The 15,692-nt window shown below is 42.6% G+C and overlaps 1 protein-coding gene across 1 annotated transcript; it reads right to left on the bottom strand.

Annotated features, from left to right (window-relative positions):
* Positions 1-14,098: 14,098 nt before the first annotated feature.
* On the bottom strand, positions 14,099-15,169 carry LOC127682205 (TD and POZ domain-containing protein 2-like). Its single transcript, XM_052178593.1, has one exon. It carries the CDS (start codon positions 15,167-15,169, stop codon positions 14,099-14,101), a length of 1,071 nt encoding a protein of 356 aa, XP_052034553.1.
* Positions 15,170-15,692: the final 523 nt, after the last annotated feature.

The raw sequence follows: 15,692 nt of genomic DNA, 5'->3' as shown, positions 1-15,692 counted from the left end.
TTCTGTTGGAGGTTGTTTGGAGGTTAACGTTGATCTGAAAAGAAGAACTAGCATTTATTGACTCTTCATCCTGATGCATACAATTATATATACTCTTTAGATTTTATTTTAGATTTCTCCTAAATTCTTACTCTGTGCTGTTTTTCTCTCTCTGTCTCTGTGTAACTGTCTCTGCTTCTCTGTGTCTCTCTTCCCCCTCTCTGTCTTCTCTCTTTCTCTCTCTCTCTCTGAGTGTATATCTGTGTGTGTTTATTGAACATACAGAATTAATTTCTTTATATAAATAGAAAGAGGATATAAGAGAATAACATAAATTCAACTAATATAACAATGACTACAGTCAGTACTTACTTAGTCCACGAGGTTTGAAGTCTCAGGTTTTCTTCAGTGTATGCTGGTATTCTGAAGTAGAGTCTAATGCCAGTGAAGAAATGGGTTTGCTAGTAAGATGAGAGCAGGCAGGCAAAGATACAAAGTCTGCTTCTTCATATGCTTATATAGCCCTCCAATAGAAGGCGTGGCCCTATTAAGGGTGTGTCTTCAAGTCTCAACTTCTGGATTAAAGGTGTTTGTTTTCCTGCCTGAAGACTTAGATTAAAGGTGTGTGATTTTCTACCCTAAGAATCTGTGTTTGAACTGGATCTATCTATTTCAATTTAATCAAAACAAGCTTTTAAAAGATGAGCCCTCCATTTTATATGTTACATGAGTCCACAGGTAGTCTAGACAAGAATAGCCATCACCAGGGTACTTTGCTTACTGAGACTTGAGACTTCCATAAATGGAGGTATCATGTCAATCTCTGCAAAGCTATTATTTACTCCTGTGCTGGTTTTACACTGATTTCTGCCATAAACCTGATCAGGGAAGGGATGTTTTCCTTAACTGGTCAGGAGTCTGAGTGTTCACCAAATGGAGGGCATGTGGAATAGCTCCTGTATGGTGGTCAGGAATCAGAGCCCCAAAACTCTGAAGATGGCTTTCTTCTTTCCTGTGTGTTATTCCAATCAGAAGCACAGACCTTGTGATCACTCCTCCCAATTTGTTTGGTGGTAGTCTTGTACTTCCATCCAAGGAAACCCTTCTTCAGAACCAATTAGACCAATGGTTCTGGAATATCATAAATGCTTCTCTCGCTCTCTCTCTCTCTCTCTCTCTCTCTCTCTCTCTCTCTCTCTCTCTCTCTGTGTATGTGTGTGTGTTTGTGTGTGTGTCTCTCTTTCTGGTTTTTTGAGACAGGGTTTCTCTATGTAGCCCTGGCTGTCCTGGAACTCACTTTGTAGACCAGGCTGGCCTCAAACTCAGAAATCTGCCTGCCTCTGCCTCCCAAGTGCTGGGATTAAAGGTGTGTGGCACCACTGCCTGGCTGGATTCTCCTTTTTTCAATTTTTATTTTATTAATTTTCATCTGAAATTCTGCCTCACTGCAGTGCTCCCCTTACAGTTTTTCAGCCGTCCCCCATCTCCTTTGCCTCTGAGAGGGTGCTCCCCATGCATTCCCCCTCCCTGGGACAATAAGTCTATATAGGATTAGGCACATCCTCTTCCACTGAGGCCAGACAAGGTATGCCTGTCCTTCATTTGTGCTTGGGGCATCAGACAAGTTCATGTATGCTCTCTGGTTGGTGGCTTAGTCTCTGGTGGCCTCCCAAGGTCCGGATTATGTGATACTGGTCATCTTTTTAGAGTTGCCATCTCCTTTAGTTCCTTTAATCCTTCGCCTTACTTGTCCATACGGTTCCCCTACTACAATCCAATGCTTAGCTGTAACTGCATTTCAGTTAGCTGTTGGTAGGTAGAGCCTCTGAGAGGACAGCCATGCTAGCCTCCTGTCTGCATGGAAAGTAGTACATTAGTAGCATGTGTGTGTGTGTGTGTGTGTGTGTTCTGCCCAAACTGCATTACATGTAAATATTTACTACAAGTAGTCAATGTTCTGGTTCAAGGATTCTGCTTTCTGAAACATTATAGGAGTGGCTCCTCCATTACTTCCAGAAGCTGGTAGATGGAGTAGATTGTCAGGTGAACCATCTCAAAACATTGGCTTCCAGTGTGGATTGCAGCAGAGTGAGTAAGCCCAGGTTTTGTGTTCTGGCTTTTTTGCCATTATTTATTTATTTTTCAATTTTAATTAAATATTTTCTTGATTTTCATTTGAAAGGTCCCCTTTGCTCATTTCCCCTCTGCAAAGCTCTATCCCATCCCCCTCCCTCTGCTCACTAACCCACCCACTCCAGCTTTCCTGACCTGGTAGGGGTACCCTGAGGCAATGAGCCTTCAAGGGTCCAAGGGTCTCTCCTCTCATTGATGTCTGTGCAGGCTGTCCTCTGTTACCCATGTGGCTGGAGTCATTGTTTCTTCCTTGTGTACTCTCTCATTTGTGCTTAAGTCCCTGAGAACTCTGGGCTTGCTGTTTGGTTCATATTGTTGCTCATCCTATGGGGTTGCAAACACCTTCAGCTCCTTGGGTCCTTTCTCTAGTTCCTCCATTGAAACCCTTTGCTCAGTTCAATGGTTGGCTGTGTGCATCCCCCTCTGTATTTGTCAGGCACTGTCAAAGCCTCTCAAGAGAGAGTTATATCTGGCTCCTGTCAGCAAGCACTTATTGGCATCCACAATAGTGCCTGGGTTTGTTAACTGCATGTGGGATGGATCCACAGGTGGGGCAGTCTATGGATATCCATTCTTTTACTCTCTGCTCCACACTTTGTATTTCTTCCCATGGGTATTTTGTACCCCTTGTAAGAAGCATCAAAGTATCCACACTTTCGTCTTCTTTCTTCTTGAGCTTCATGTGGTCTGTGAATTGTATCTTGGGGATTCTGAACTTCTAGGCTAATATCCACTTATCAGTGAGTTGGTCTTGAAGTCCTCTATCAGCATCATGCAATGTGATTTTAAATTCAAATCTTGATCTGTGGTATATTCAGTTATCCAGGACTTGCTGTGGTGGGAGAACTGGCTTCTGATGATGCCAAGTAGCCTTGGTTTTTGTTGGTAGGGTTCTTGTGCTTGCCTTTTGTCATCTTGTTACTTTTGGTGTTACATAGTTCTGTTGTTTCTGTGTTTCTGACTGGAGCTTGTACCTCCTGTGGTCCTGTAAGCCTGTGCCAGAACTCCCGGGAGCCCAGCTCTCTTCTGGTGGGACCTGTGCACAGAGGGCTGTGGAGCAGCCCCAGCTCCATGGTACAGATAGCTCAACTTTTTTCTTTTTTTAAATAATTGCTCAGCCTCTGTCATTGTTTTTTTTTTCTTTCCTTTAATCTTTGTGTGCTTGTTTTTTTTAGATATTAATTTATTTATGAAGAATTACATCAATTCAAATGAACTTATTTTCCCAGAACAGCCCTACTGTGTATCCTAGGGTACCACTTCAGTTTAGGTTCTTCTGCCTCTGTCTCTTGAATATCATTTTCAGGGCACCTCTTTATCTTCAGAGTTGATCTTTTGGGGAGTTATTTTTTTCGTTCTTTTTTTATTTGATGTATTCTTTATTTACATTTCAAATGATTTCTCCTTTTCTGGATCCCCACTCCCCGCAAGTCTTATAAGCCCTATTCCCCCTCCGTGTTCCTCCAAGACAGGGTTTCTATGTGTAGTCCTGGATGTCCTGGAACTCACTTTGTAGACCAGGCTGGCCTCGAACTCAGAAATCAGCTTGCCTCCTCCTCACAAGTGCTGGGATTAAAGGCGTGCTCCACCACCACCTGGCTAAAATAAACTTAACTTCTGTTCCCCTCTGCATTGGTGGTCATTAGGCAGGTTGTTCTTTTGTAATCTGGGGGTACAGGTGTGTAGGTGGAATAAACTGGTCTTGTTGAGGGTGTAAATTGAAGATGCTGGTCTTATTGGAGATTGGCTTAGAGAGTGAAGCTAGGCTCAGGTTTTGTTGAGGGGCAACTTGCAAACTAATGCTAGGTGCCGGGATGTTAATTTGAACAGATTTTTAAAAATGGAGTCTGAACTTCAAAGGTTTGACCATACATCAGGAATATCTGCATTCTCTAGTCTTACTTTTTGGTGTTCAAGTTTCTGATCCTGGATAACTATTCTTGTTAGCTAAATTGTATCAATGAATAATGTGGATTTTGTAATTAAAACACACCCCACAGAAAGCAGAAGCAAAGACAGCTGTTGATCTAGCTTTTATTAATTAGGCAGCATATTAAAAAAAAAAACCTGCAGAGGGTTTAGAGGTTAGGGAAAGGTGTTTGAGAGATTTAGTGATAGTGGCAGAGAGAGTATTTAATAAAAGAGGACTACAAAAGAGAAAAAAGTTAAGTGGCCAGAAGCAACAGACTCCAGATCCATCAAAAAGTCTGTTGGCAGTCAAGGAAAAACCAGAAGACTGCAGGAGGTGCCTAAAACAGATAGCTTCCGAGGAAGGAGGTAAGGGGGCCTGTCCCGCGCTTTTCTTCTCGCCAGCAAGAAGGCACGCAGGACACTAGGATCCTTCTGCAGCCAAGCCTTTATTTGATGCTTTTCGTGGAGGAAGACCCCGTGCCCAAGATGGACACTGTTTATATACCCCTTGGCGTGGCGTGTACACACCTGATTGGCTGTTTACTCATGACCTCATTTGAATGCCCTGGGACAGGCAGAGACCTGGCACGAAGATACTCTTGCACTTGGGCAGATAGCTTGTCCACTAAGAAAGAAAGCAAAGCTGGCAGAGTGGAAGCGGGTGCCATCTCGTAATGGCGAATACAGCTGCGGCTTTCCACACCTCACCCTTATTGTTTTATTAAAAAATGCAAGCCACTCTGTAATGGATGAAGGTAGAGGTCAAATCCCCAGTAAGGTGAGTAAGAGCAACATGTACAGAAAAAACCCTTAGGTTCCTTCTCCCAGGGTCATCCTGACCTGCACTCGTGCCGTTGTTCCTAGGGGAGGGACAATTGGACACGCAACCCTCATGCAACTCGACTTGTCTTCTAAGAGTGTCCAAATCTCTGAACAACCCTTATGGGGTGCTTAGCCCGACAATCCATCAGAGTGAAAGACTTACTCACTCATCCCTGTGCAATGATTCTAACCTCTAGGAGTGCTAGAGCCGAGCAGTCCAGTGCTTGTAAGATTATTTTAACATGGATAACCAGATCTCTGGGGAGGCACCTTGATTAATAGCCGCAAGTGCTTGAGCAATCACAAGCTTGGCACATCTTTGTTGAGATCTGAGTTTGCAGACCAGTCAAAGCGTGAACACGCATCCACAGCTTAAGACTGCGCCAAATAGACCCACCCCCACCCACTCCTTAAAGTAAGAAAAGGCTGAAGTGGTCCAGGAAGAGAGTCCCTCTGTCAGCGACAGGTCCACTCGAGTCGAATTGATAGCCTCATTTGCCCAGGGAGATAACCAGCCGTATTCTCATAGGTGAACTCAGTGAGTTCTTCATTAGCATGTAAGTGAGATAAGGAATGCAGTACTCTGCATATGTGTTCCATTGATTTACCACTAGGCAGCACTATGTGGCCAGCGCCATCTTGTAACAGAGAAGAACAAAGGGTGTCTCACTACATAGTTTGTATAGTACTATATGCTCAGTGTATCCTGGAGCAAAGGCTTCTAAGATTATAGAGAGGCCAGCCACACCGAGACGTCTTTCTGAGTGTCCATAGCTGCAAGAGCCTGAAAAACTACAGCTCTATGAGCTGCATGATCTCGTCTAATACAGCAGAAGCACCAAAGGCAGATGAAGGCTGCTAGGCACATAAGGGCGGCTATAGCTAACAACCCAGCCCAGTCTTTGTTCCAAGAAAAGGCTCTGGAGATCCACGAGGTCAGGTCCTCCATGGTGATTGGCTTCAGTCTTGTGGCATTAAGCAAAGCTATCTGAAATGCAAGCTGTTTGGTTAATAATTCTCCCTCAAGAGACCAATTTCCTCCGAGGAATTCACTGATATTGTACTGACTTTCTTTTAGAGCTGTCATATTTATCTGAAGGGGAGTAATACACAATCCTGGGGTATGTTTAACGCAAGATACCTGCACCATTGTTACAAGTGCATCAATTTCTTCTTGTAGAATATCTACTCTCTGATTCAAAAGTCGTATTCCAGTTTCTAAATGGGAATTATATTTATTTTGGGTCTGTAAGGCTCATGCAGACTGCTCAACTATACTATTCACTACCTCTGCAGTCTGCACTTGAGACGCCATGGCAACTGCAGCAGTAGCAGCGGCTGCTGCAGATATAGTAATGGCTGTAATAATGGCAGCAGTAATACCAAAATCTCTCTTGACATGGAACAATTGTCCTACAGGGAAAGTGTCTGGGTCTTCTATAACTGGAATGGGCACAAACATGGGTAGGTGAACTACCAAGGCAGTATCGTCGCCGCCATCCCAACATTCTGATAGATAGCATTGTGTATGGGTACTGTTACTATCTAGGTGATCACTAGACACATCAGTACTAATAAGGAAGAAAAAGGGTGGTTTGAGGCAAAGCGGGCTGGGGGAATAACTCACGTTTTGCAAAAGTGAGTTTATGGATATATTAAGAAGTCTGACTGCCCTTCTTTTAACGTTCCTAACAGCAGATATATTATAAAGGAAAAATTCTTCTCCCTTAAGGCGAGCAAGAGGAGTTAATGAGGTAAAAGCATTTTGATAATTAGCCAAGATCCAATCATACCATGGCCATGTATTCTGCACTCCCGTAGGATTCCAAGTAAACCTATATTGTCCTACAGGTGGAGAGAAACTAAATCCTGGGATAATTGACCTATCTCTAGAGGAAGGTGATTGGCATTGTGTCGTCTGTGGAGGGAAATTCACAAAAGGCATGCAATTAGGCAGTAGTTTCTTTTGAGGGAAGAACTGCTGAGTGTAAACAATTCCCGGTTCTCCTGATCTAAGGCCATTATGTAGAAATAAAAGGGTAGTTACGTTAATATTAGAAGAACTGCATCTACCTCCATCTCCTTTAGCAGCTCCTTGACTAATTTCTGAAAGTGCCACTGCCAAGATGCCTGGGGATGCTTGATAATCCTTGAGAGGATCTATCCAATGGCCCAAGGTGCCATTGCCCATCCATATGCATGGCAAAGAGATATTTTTAACCGTAAAACATAAGGTTCCTGAGAGCGAATAATTTGCGGCTGTATACAAAGACGCAGGTTCTCCCGTCGGCTTAATACATGGGAGACCATTGTCACAAGAATTGGAAAACAATGTAGGCAGCAGGGAGGAGTTATAATGAACAGGGAGTGGTATGGGCCAGGCTTTTGCTATGGCCCAAAGTGTGAGCTTCTCTGTCAACACTAGGGGGAGACAAAGTATCAGGGTCAGCATCCCTGAGTACTGGAATCTCAGCATCTTCTCTGCTCTTTTGAAGTATCACTTTTCGTGTCAGTCGTTCTGGTACCCAAATGGGATCGTTCCGGTCCTGTAGGAAAACACAAACAGCTCCCCTAGATCTTGTTATGATGGGATCTGGTCCAACCCATAAATTGGGCAATATATCTTTCCATTTTACCATTTCTTTTGGCCTGGCAGGTTCTGAACAGTGTCGGTCAGCAGTAGTATGGCCCTGGTCATCAAGATTTAGAAAATTAAGAGTAAAGAGTGCCATGGAAACAGGTACTCTTGGTACCAGGGGTAGAGCCTCCTTGATTCTCCCTTTTTGTTTAATTATGTAAGATTTGAGAGTGCGGTGGGGGTGCTCTATAATGCCTTGACCTTGGGGGTTGCAAAGAAGGCCATGAATTAACTGTACGTTTATTTGTTTGTAGAAAAACTGGAATGACTGAGCAACATAAACTGGACCATTATCTGTTTTTAACTGACAAGGCTGCCCCCAGGCAGCGCATGCTTTAAGGCAATGTCTAATTACATTGCGAGCCTTCTCTCTACTCATAGTAGTAGCGTGGATAATGCCAGAGCATGTATCCACAGCGACATGAACATACTTTAAAGTTCTAAACTTAGATATATGAGTCATCTCTATCTGTCATAATTTTAGGGGCAATAGGCCTTTTGGATTAACTCTTAGACACGGAGGATGGTGAAAAAGTATACATAGTTGGCACTCCAGCACGATCTGTTGTGCATCTGCACGGGAATGATGGAATTTTTGTTGTAATGTCCTAGCTGAAACATGAAATCGTTGATGAAATTTCCGTGAAGCTTCCAGGGATGAGGCCAGGAGGGCATATTCCATTCTGGTGCATCGATCAACAAGGTCATTGCCCTTATTCAGCGGGCCTGGCAGACCAGAATGGGCTCTAATATGTTGTATAAAAAGTTTTGAATCCCTGGACCAGATAATTTTTTGTAATTCCTTCATAAGATGACTTACCGTACTAGTAGGTTTTATGGAGCCAGCTACTTCTAATATCTTAACAGCATTTACCACATAGGATGAATCCGAAAGTAAATTAAATGGAAAGGAACATTTTTTGAAAACTTCTAACACAATTTGTAACTCAACCACCTGTGGGGGGCCAGGCTGATATTGGCACAAAACGGGCTTATTGTGCTCGATCATATAAGCTCCACAGCCTGTTTTAGGTCCGTCTGTAAATATATTGGGGACACCCGGCAAGGGTGCTTGTGCAGTCACTTTAGGAAACACTACAGGATGTTCCTTAAAAAATGAAAGCAAAGAATGTCTGGGATAATGATTATCTATTAATCCATCAAAACAGCAGCACAATATGTCCCAGTCATCAATCGTCCCACACAAGACCTGCACCTGAGAGGCAGTGTAGGGAAAGATCAGTGAGGCAGGATTTTCCCCCAAAAATTGTAGACATTGTTGTATCCCTAGAAGGGCCAATTTAGCAACTGCAGTAGGATAATGATCAATAGATTTTGCTGGTGAGGCTCTAGGATGCACCCACAACAGGTGACCTTCCTGCCAAAGCAGGCCTGTAAGCTACCAAAAGGTAGACAAAATGTATAAAGCAATTTTCTCTCTTTTTTTGTAGTGAAACAATACTGCGTCTTCTAACCCTTGTTCTATTCTTTTGAGGGCTACTCTAGCCTCCTGTGTTAATATTTGGGGTGAATCTAAGGCCGAATTTTAATGCCTTTATAATTTCTATATAGCCTTATTAATCTTTTATGGATCTAAGTTTAAAACTTTGTTTTGAACCACATCTGTATGAATCTGTTAAAAACGTTCTTTTGGCCATAACTCTCTAGGTGAAGTCTGTAAGATAAGGCCAGCCTTATACCCATGAATCTTGCAAGGAGCAGCCTGTAACCAGACCCCACTGTATGAAGGTCAAATAACAAGAGTAACCTGTAATATCAAAGCATAGCTACAATTTTTTGAAGGCAAAACCCAGTTTTAAATACTCCTTTCTCCTTAAAATAATAGCAAACACATTATTTTCATATTGCAAAGTTTGTCTATCAGCTTGTGTGTTTGATTGTATGACAATGTAACTTATTGAAGAGACATTACTTAAAGTCTTATTTTTTATAAGTCTGAGTTCTAGGATAAGAATCACATAAAACATTATGTCAATTTAGGAATACCTTAGAGACCTGTATTTCTTGGCTTCTGTCATTCCACGTGTTGCTTAAGATAGCTTTAACCTTAAATTGTTAGTTTTAAACTTACCTTTTGTTACCCTCATTATATTTTTTAAATCATGTCCAAGAACTTATGAGTCAATACCCTATAGTCAAGGCATGTAAAACATTTGTACCTATAAGACCAATTAGAAATAAAGATGAAGCAATTACACAAATCTCATTAATTTGAACCAAGTACATATATATTTTTCTAGCTGTAATTCCAGGGGAATAAAACACCTTGAACCCAACCATCACCATGTTAGAAATTTTTTCCAGGAGAATTAACCATTAAGTTTGAGGCTGTTGGCCTCTTAAAAGTAGCTTTTTTCTCCAGCTATGTTTAACTCATAGTTAAGAATGTGAAGCACCTTTAATCATCTTCTTCTTTGTAAATTGCAGACTGGGAGGACTGCCAGTAGATCACGCCTTTTTTTTTTTTTACCATTTTCTTTTTTCTTTTTAACACATAACATAAACACAACAATCATTCAGCCACTCAAACAATAGACAACATGAATTGACACACATATAGACAAGTTTGGTGCACCAAAGATAGGCAACAGATAGAAATGGAACTTGATGTCCCCCAAAGATCTCAAATACCTTAACCAGAACTAAGAATATCTTCATAAGGATTCAGAGAGAAAATGGGACGTCTCCCATTTTCTTCTGTTTCTTGGGGAGTTTTAAAATTAGCTTTTAACCATCATTATTATTATTATTACTATCATTACTATTATTATTAGTATAACTATTATTATACTATTTGATACCATGTCTTGTACATGGAAAAACTGCTTTTCTTTGAAACCTGCTTTTTCTCTTGTTTAAGAGTTAACTCCTTGTCTTCTTTTTCTTCTGGTAGTTTGCTAGAGAAGGAAGAAAATAGATAGTGGCAACCACTGATAGTTACTGTATAGTGTCTTTCTTTTTTAACCCATATTAAGTTTACAAAAAGAGAGAAAGGTTTAAAAAAATGTGGGACACGGTATCTTGGCCATGTGGAGAGAGGTAGGACGGGAGGAGAGCCCAGGAATTTCTTTGTCTGGCCGTTTTAACTGTCCCTGACTTATAAAGAATAAATTTTTCTCTAGAGAATTTAGCTCCGGTAGGCTGCATAAATTCCTCAGGTGTGATCCAGCCTTGCGTGGAAGATTCAAAATACCTTTTAAAATTTTCTTTTAAATCTCGTAGCTCCTTTAAGAGACCTATTAAAGCAAGTTCTTCCTCCCTACGGGAGCTCAGAAATGGTTTCCTCCAGCTAGAGGTTTTGCCTGGGCCAGCCCGCCCCTGCCCCCAAACTTCTGGGCAAAAGGAATGTGGGAGGGGAAGGGGGGAAGGGTGCGCTGAGGAAATGCCTTTCTGGTAAGGATGTGGGGCTGGGATAGGGGAGTGACACCCTGCTGCCTTGGTGGGAATTTGCCTTTGGCTTTGAATCTCTTTTTCTCTTAAGTACCACTGCCTCTAACTTGCCTACGAGAGCCTGAATTTCTTTTTTGCTATGGGAAATCTTCAGATTCTGTTTGTCTCAAGCACCTGAGGCTAGGATGTAGCGACCCTCTCCTGTCTTTATTTTTCCAAACGGGCTTAATTAACCAGGCAGAGTAATAAGGTGCCTGTCGCTTTAAAAACAGGCATGAGAACTTCTTCCTTAAAGTTCCCACGGTTCTTAACCAAGGAGCATTCCCTCTTAGTTGATTACTATGCAAATCCTCTTTCCTTTTGTTCCACCTCTAACTTCCCCACGCCCTGCCTTAATTTGCAGAGCGGAGCTAACTAGCCACAGTCCCCTCTGTCCCTGGCTTCTATTACCGATTAATTTTTCTTTTACCTTTCTATATTTCTGCTTCACTTTTCTCTCCCAGGGCGAATGCCCCCCCCCCCGCCCCTTTCACTTCCGCAGATCTAGAGTCCTTGGAAGGGCCTTTTTCCTTGGGTGCACCCTTTTCTCTTTTTGACCACACCGGTCTTATTATACCATTCTATTTCTGTCAGACTGTCCTGAATCTCTTCCAATACCTCCTGCCCTGCTCGTCCCCGCTAATTGAGGAGAAAGGTGGGAGAGATCAAGGCCAAACATGCCTCTTAGAACCTTATATTACATCCACTGCAGTTCTGGATTCCTTACCCTGTAACCAGGGGGTCCCCTCAGTGCCAGCGATGATAAGGCGTCTCTCGGGTTTCAGCACCAGTTGTTCCGTGCTTTTCGTCTTGCCAGCAAGAACACAAGCAGGACACTAGGATCTTTCTTCAGCCAAGCCTTTATTTGATACTTTTTGTGGAGGAAGACCCCTTGACCAAGATGGACGCTGTTTATACACCCCTTGGCGTGGCGTGTACACACCTGATTGGCTGTTTACTCATGACCTCATTTGAATGTCCCAGGACGGGCAGAGATCTGGCGTGAAGATACTCTTGCACTTTTGCAGGTAGCTTGTCCACTAAGAAAGCAGAGCTGGCACAGTGGAAGCCGGTGCCATCTCGTAATGGCGAATACAGCCGTGGCTTTCCACAGGGGCCCTGAAGACCCTGAGGGGAAGTACAAAGTTTAAATGGAATAAAACACAGTTAAGTATAGAGCCATCTTCAGAGGTTTGGGGCTCTGATCCTGCCCACCATACAGGAGCTCTTCCACATGCCTTACATTTTGTGAGCACTCAGACTCCTGAGCAGTTAAGGAAAGCACCCCTTCCCTGATCATGTTTATGATAGCATTTGTAAGACCAGTGCATGGGTAAATAGTATCTATGCAGAGATTTACATGATCTCTTTATTTATGCAAGATTGTCCCTAGTAAGCAAAGTATATTGTTGATGGTTATTGTTCTAGTCTGCACTACTTGTGGACATACTAAAGTGGAAGGCATGTCTTTTCCTTTTTTTGTTTTTTTTTTTTTTGTTTTTTTTTTTTTTGTTTTTTTTCAAGACATGGTTTCTCTGTGCAGCCTTGGCTGTCCTGGAACTCACTTTGTAGACCAGGCTGGCCTCGAACTCAGAAATCTGCCTGCCTCTGCCTCCTAGGTGCTGGGATTAAAGGCATGTGCCAGCAGTGCCCAGCTTAATTTTTTTCTTAAGTTGAAGTATATAGATCCAGTTCTAATACAGATTCCTCTGGTCGAAAAACATATACATTTAATCTGAGAAAAACATATACCTTTAGTCTGAGTCTTGAGGCAGAAAAACACATACCCTTAATCCAGATCTTCAGACTAGAAGACACTCCCTTAACTAGGCCACACCTTCTACTGGAGCCCCACAATAAGCATTAAGAAGAAGGAAGCTTTTTTCTTTAGCTTCCTGCTCACATCTCAATAGCATGCCCATTCCTGGATGGAGCTAGAGAACATCATACTAAGTGAGGTAACCCAGACTCAAAAGGTGAATCATGGTATGCACTCACTAATAAGTGGATATTAACCTAGAAAATTGGAATACCCAAAACATCATCCACACATCAAATGAGGTATAAGAAGAAAGGAGGAGTGGCCCCTTGTTCTGGAAAGATTCAGTGAAGCAGTATTTGGCAAAACCAGACCGGGGAAGTGGGAAGGGGTGGGTGGGAGGACAGGGGGAGAGAAGGGGACTTATGGGACTTTCGGGGAGTAGAGGGCTAGAAAAGAGGAAATCATTTGAAATGTAAATAAAAAATATATCGAATTAAAATATTTCTATGTTGATTGAAAGTGGAGTTATATTTTCTGGTAAAATTGAAGACGTACATGAAAAAAAAAGAGCATGAGTGTGGAGTTCTCCTTTTCCAACATTAAATTCAAAGGAAAAAGACCAAGGGTTTCTAATATTGGTAGGAGTGTGAGGGCTCTGTTCAAACATCCACAGCTGAGCTAGGCTGCTTGGACTTCTCTGAAATAAACATCTCTGGAAACCACAGACTGATTTCAAAAGTTTTATTCATCTTGTATTTTATTTGGTTAAGGTTTTGTCTACAGAGTTCTTTGTGGCCATGGAGACAAGAGGAGGGCCTCAGATCCTCTGATTCACCAGTTTCAGGTGGTGGAAAACTCTCCTATGTGTGCTGTGAACTTAGCTAGAGTTCTCTGAGAGAGCAGTAATTGCTTTTGCAGCTGAGTTCCCTGAACCTTGAATGTTTAAAAAGAAACTCTTCATTGTCTTTCCTTCTCTGATGAGGAAGCAATCATGGTTGATTTCTCCTTGCCAATGGCCACAGTCATCTCTTCTGTTCAGTCCAAGGCAGAAGTGTTTCTCCAAAGAAACACAGTTGTTCTCTGCCTAGGGCCAGCTCTAAATTGAATCACAGTTTCCAAAAATTCAGACAAATTCAAACAGGAACATTAACATCATAGATGTCATGTAGAGTGTCCCAGACTGCAGTGCTGCCTATTGCTCACCTACCATTTCAGTATGTATAATATATTGTAGGTGTTTTAAATCCTCAGCTACCATGCTGCCATTCCCCTGATAAAGTGCAAATGCTCCCTCAATACCATTGTCTAAGCAGAAGTCATTGGTAAAAAAACTGGTTGTTGCTGTTGCAAAAGAGGTGCAGGTCACAGCTGTCCATCTTCTGAGATCATTTTAGGCATTTAAATCATGGCTCCAAAGTAGGACACTGTGCAGAAGCCAGGGAGCAGAAGGCTTCAGCCACCAAGGGGGGATGTGACTCCACCAATGACTTCCACCCTGAGGTCTTAGAGACCTCATAGGTAAAATCTGTAATGAAATCCAGGGCCTGAGTCTTCAGCCACTGTGTGCTGTGGAGGTCAGCCAGGATGAGAATGTTTGCAGCATTCTCCACAGAGAGGATCCTGCAGAGGGCATCCTCACACATGGCCTTCAAGCCCTCCAGGCCATACCTGTCAGCAGCTGCCAGCACACCAGCGGCCATGGAGTAGCTTTTGAGGTTTGGTGCCTTCCCTGTGTAGATGAAGCCCATCATCTCCTGGAAGACTTGGGGATCCAAGTCATGAATCTCAATGAGGTTTTTTAGTCTCTCCTGCATTTCATGTTCAAACATGGCTCTGAAAACTGGAGAGCGAGCTGCTAGGATGGCCTTGTGAGCCCTTAATTCATGGCCACCTACCAATAGGGAGCAGTCTGTGAAGATGGAATTCTCCCAAAGCTTCCCTAGGTCATCTGCCAACACATGCCTTGGATCCTTGATTGCAGGTGTCATGTTCTGTCCAGGCACGCTAAAGATGGCTCCCGCTATGCTCACCTTGCAGCAGATGGTGAGCTGGTCTTCAGGGAGAAGTAAATGCTGATGGGAGAGGAGGAAATCTCGAAGGATGAAGTCTTTGAATCCCTTGTGTTGGTATTGCCAAAAGCTTACAACACTGGGGTTCTTCCTACTTTGACATTTCTCTCCTTGGGAATTTATGATCCAGAACTCAATCTTTGCCCAAACTGGGCACACGGGGCAGCTGAGCAATCCCAGGCCAACTGACAGGTAATCTTTGCTTTCTTTATCAACTCCATTTGGGTATACTGTCAAACACCATGTCGCTTCCTCATTGGCCTCTAATGAGAACTCTGGGCTTCTAATCTCTTTCTGAATTCCATCCATGCAAAATGAGAAGTTGCTAATGGTCCACTCATAGCAGATGTTTTTTACACTGATCTGTGTGGAGCCCCAGCTCTTGGCTTCCATGTCCCCTGACATTTCTGTTGGAGGTAGTTTGGAGGTTAATGTTGATCTGAAAAGAAGAACTAGCATTTATTGTCTCTTCATCCTGATGCATACAATTATATATACTCTTTAGATTTTATTTTAGATTTCTCCTAAATTCTTTCTCTCTGCTGTTTTTCTCTCTCTGTCTCTGTGTAACTGTGTCTGGTTCTCTGTGTCTCTCTTGCCCCCTCTCTGTCTTCTCTCTCTCTTTCTCTCTCTCTCTGAGTGTATATGTGCGTGTGTTTATTGAACATACAGAATTAATTCCTTTATATAAATAGAAATAGGATATATGAGAATAAAAAAATTCAACTAATATAACAATGACTACAGTCAGTACTTACTTAGTCCATGAGGTTTGAAGTCTCAGGTTTTCTTCAGTATATTCTGGTGTTCTGAAGTAGGGTCTAATGCCAGTGAGGAAATGGGCTTGCTAGTAAGATGAGAGCAGGCAGGCAAAGACAGGAAGTCTCCTTCTTCATATGCTTATATAGGCCTCCAATAGAAGGCGTGG

Source organism: Apodemus sylvaticus, chromosome 4 (genome assembly GCF_947179515.1).
Source record: "Apodemus sylvaticus chromosome 4, mApoSyl1.1, whole genome shotgun sequence".
NCBI classification, from domain to species: Eukaryota; Metazoa; Chordata; class Mammalia; order Rodentia; family Muridae; genus Apodemus; species Apodemus sylvaticus.
The sequence above is the reverse complement of the archived record's forward strand: the minus strand, read 5'-3'. Positions and strand labels throughout refer to the sequence as shown.

Excerpts from the sequence above, each read along its gene's own strand:
- LOC127682205 (XM_052178593.1), bottom strand. The coding sequence starts at position 15,169 with ATGTCAGGGGACATGGAAGCCAAGAGCTGGGGCTCCACACAGATCAGT.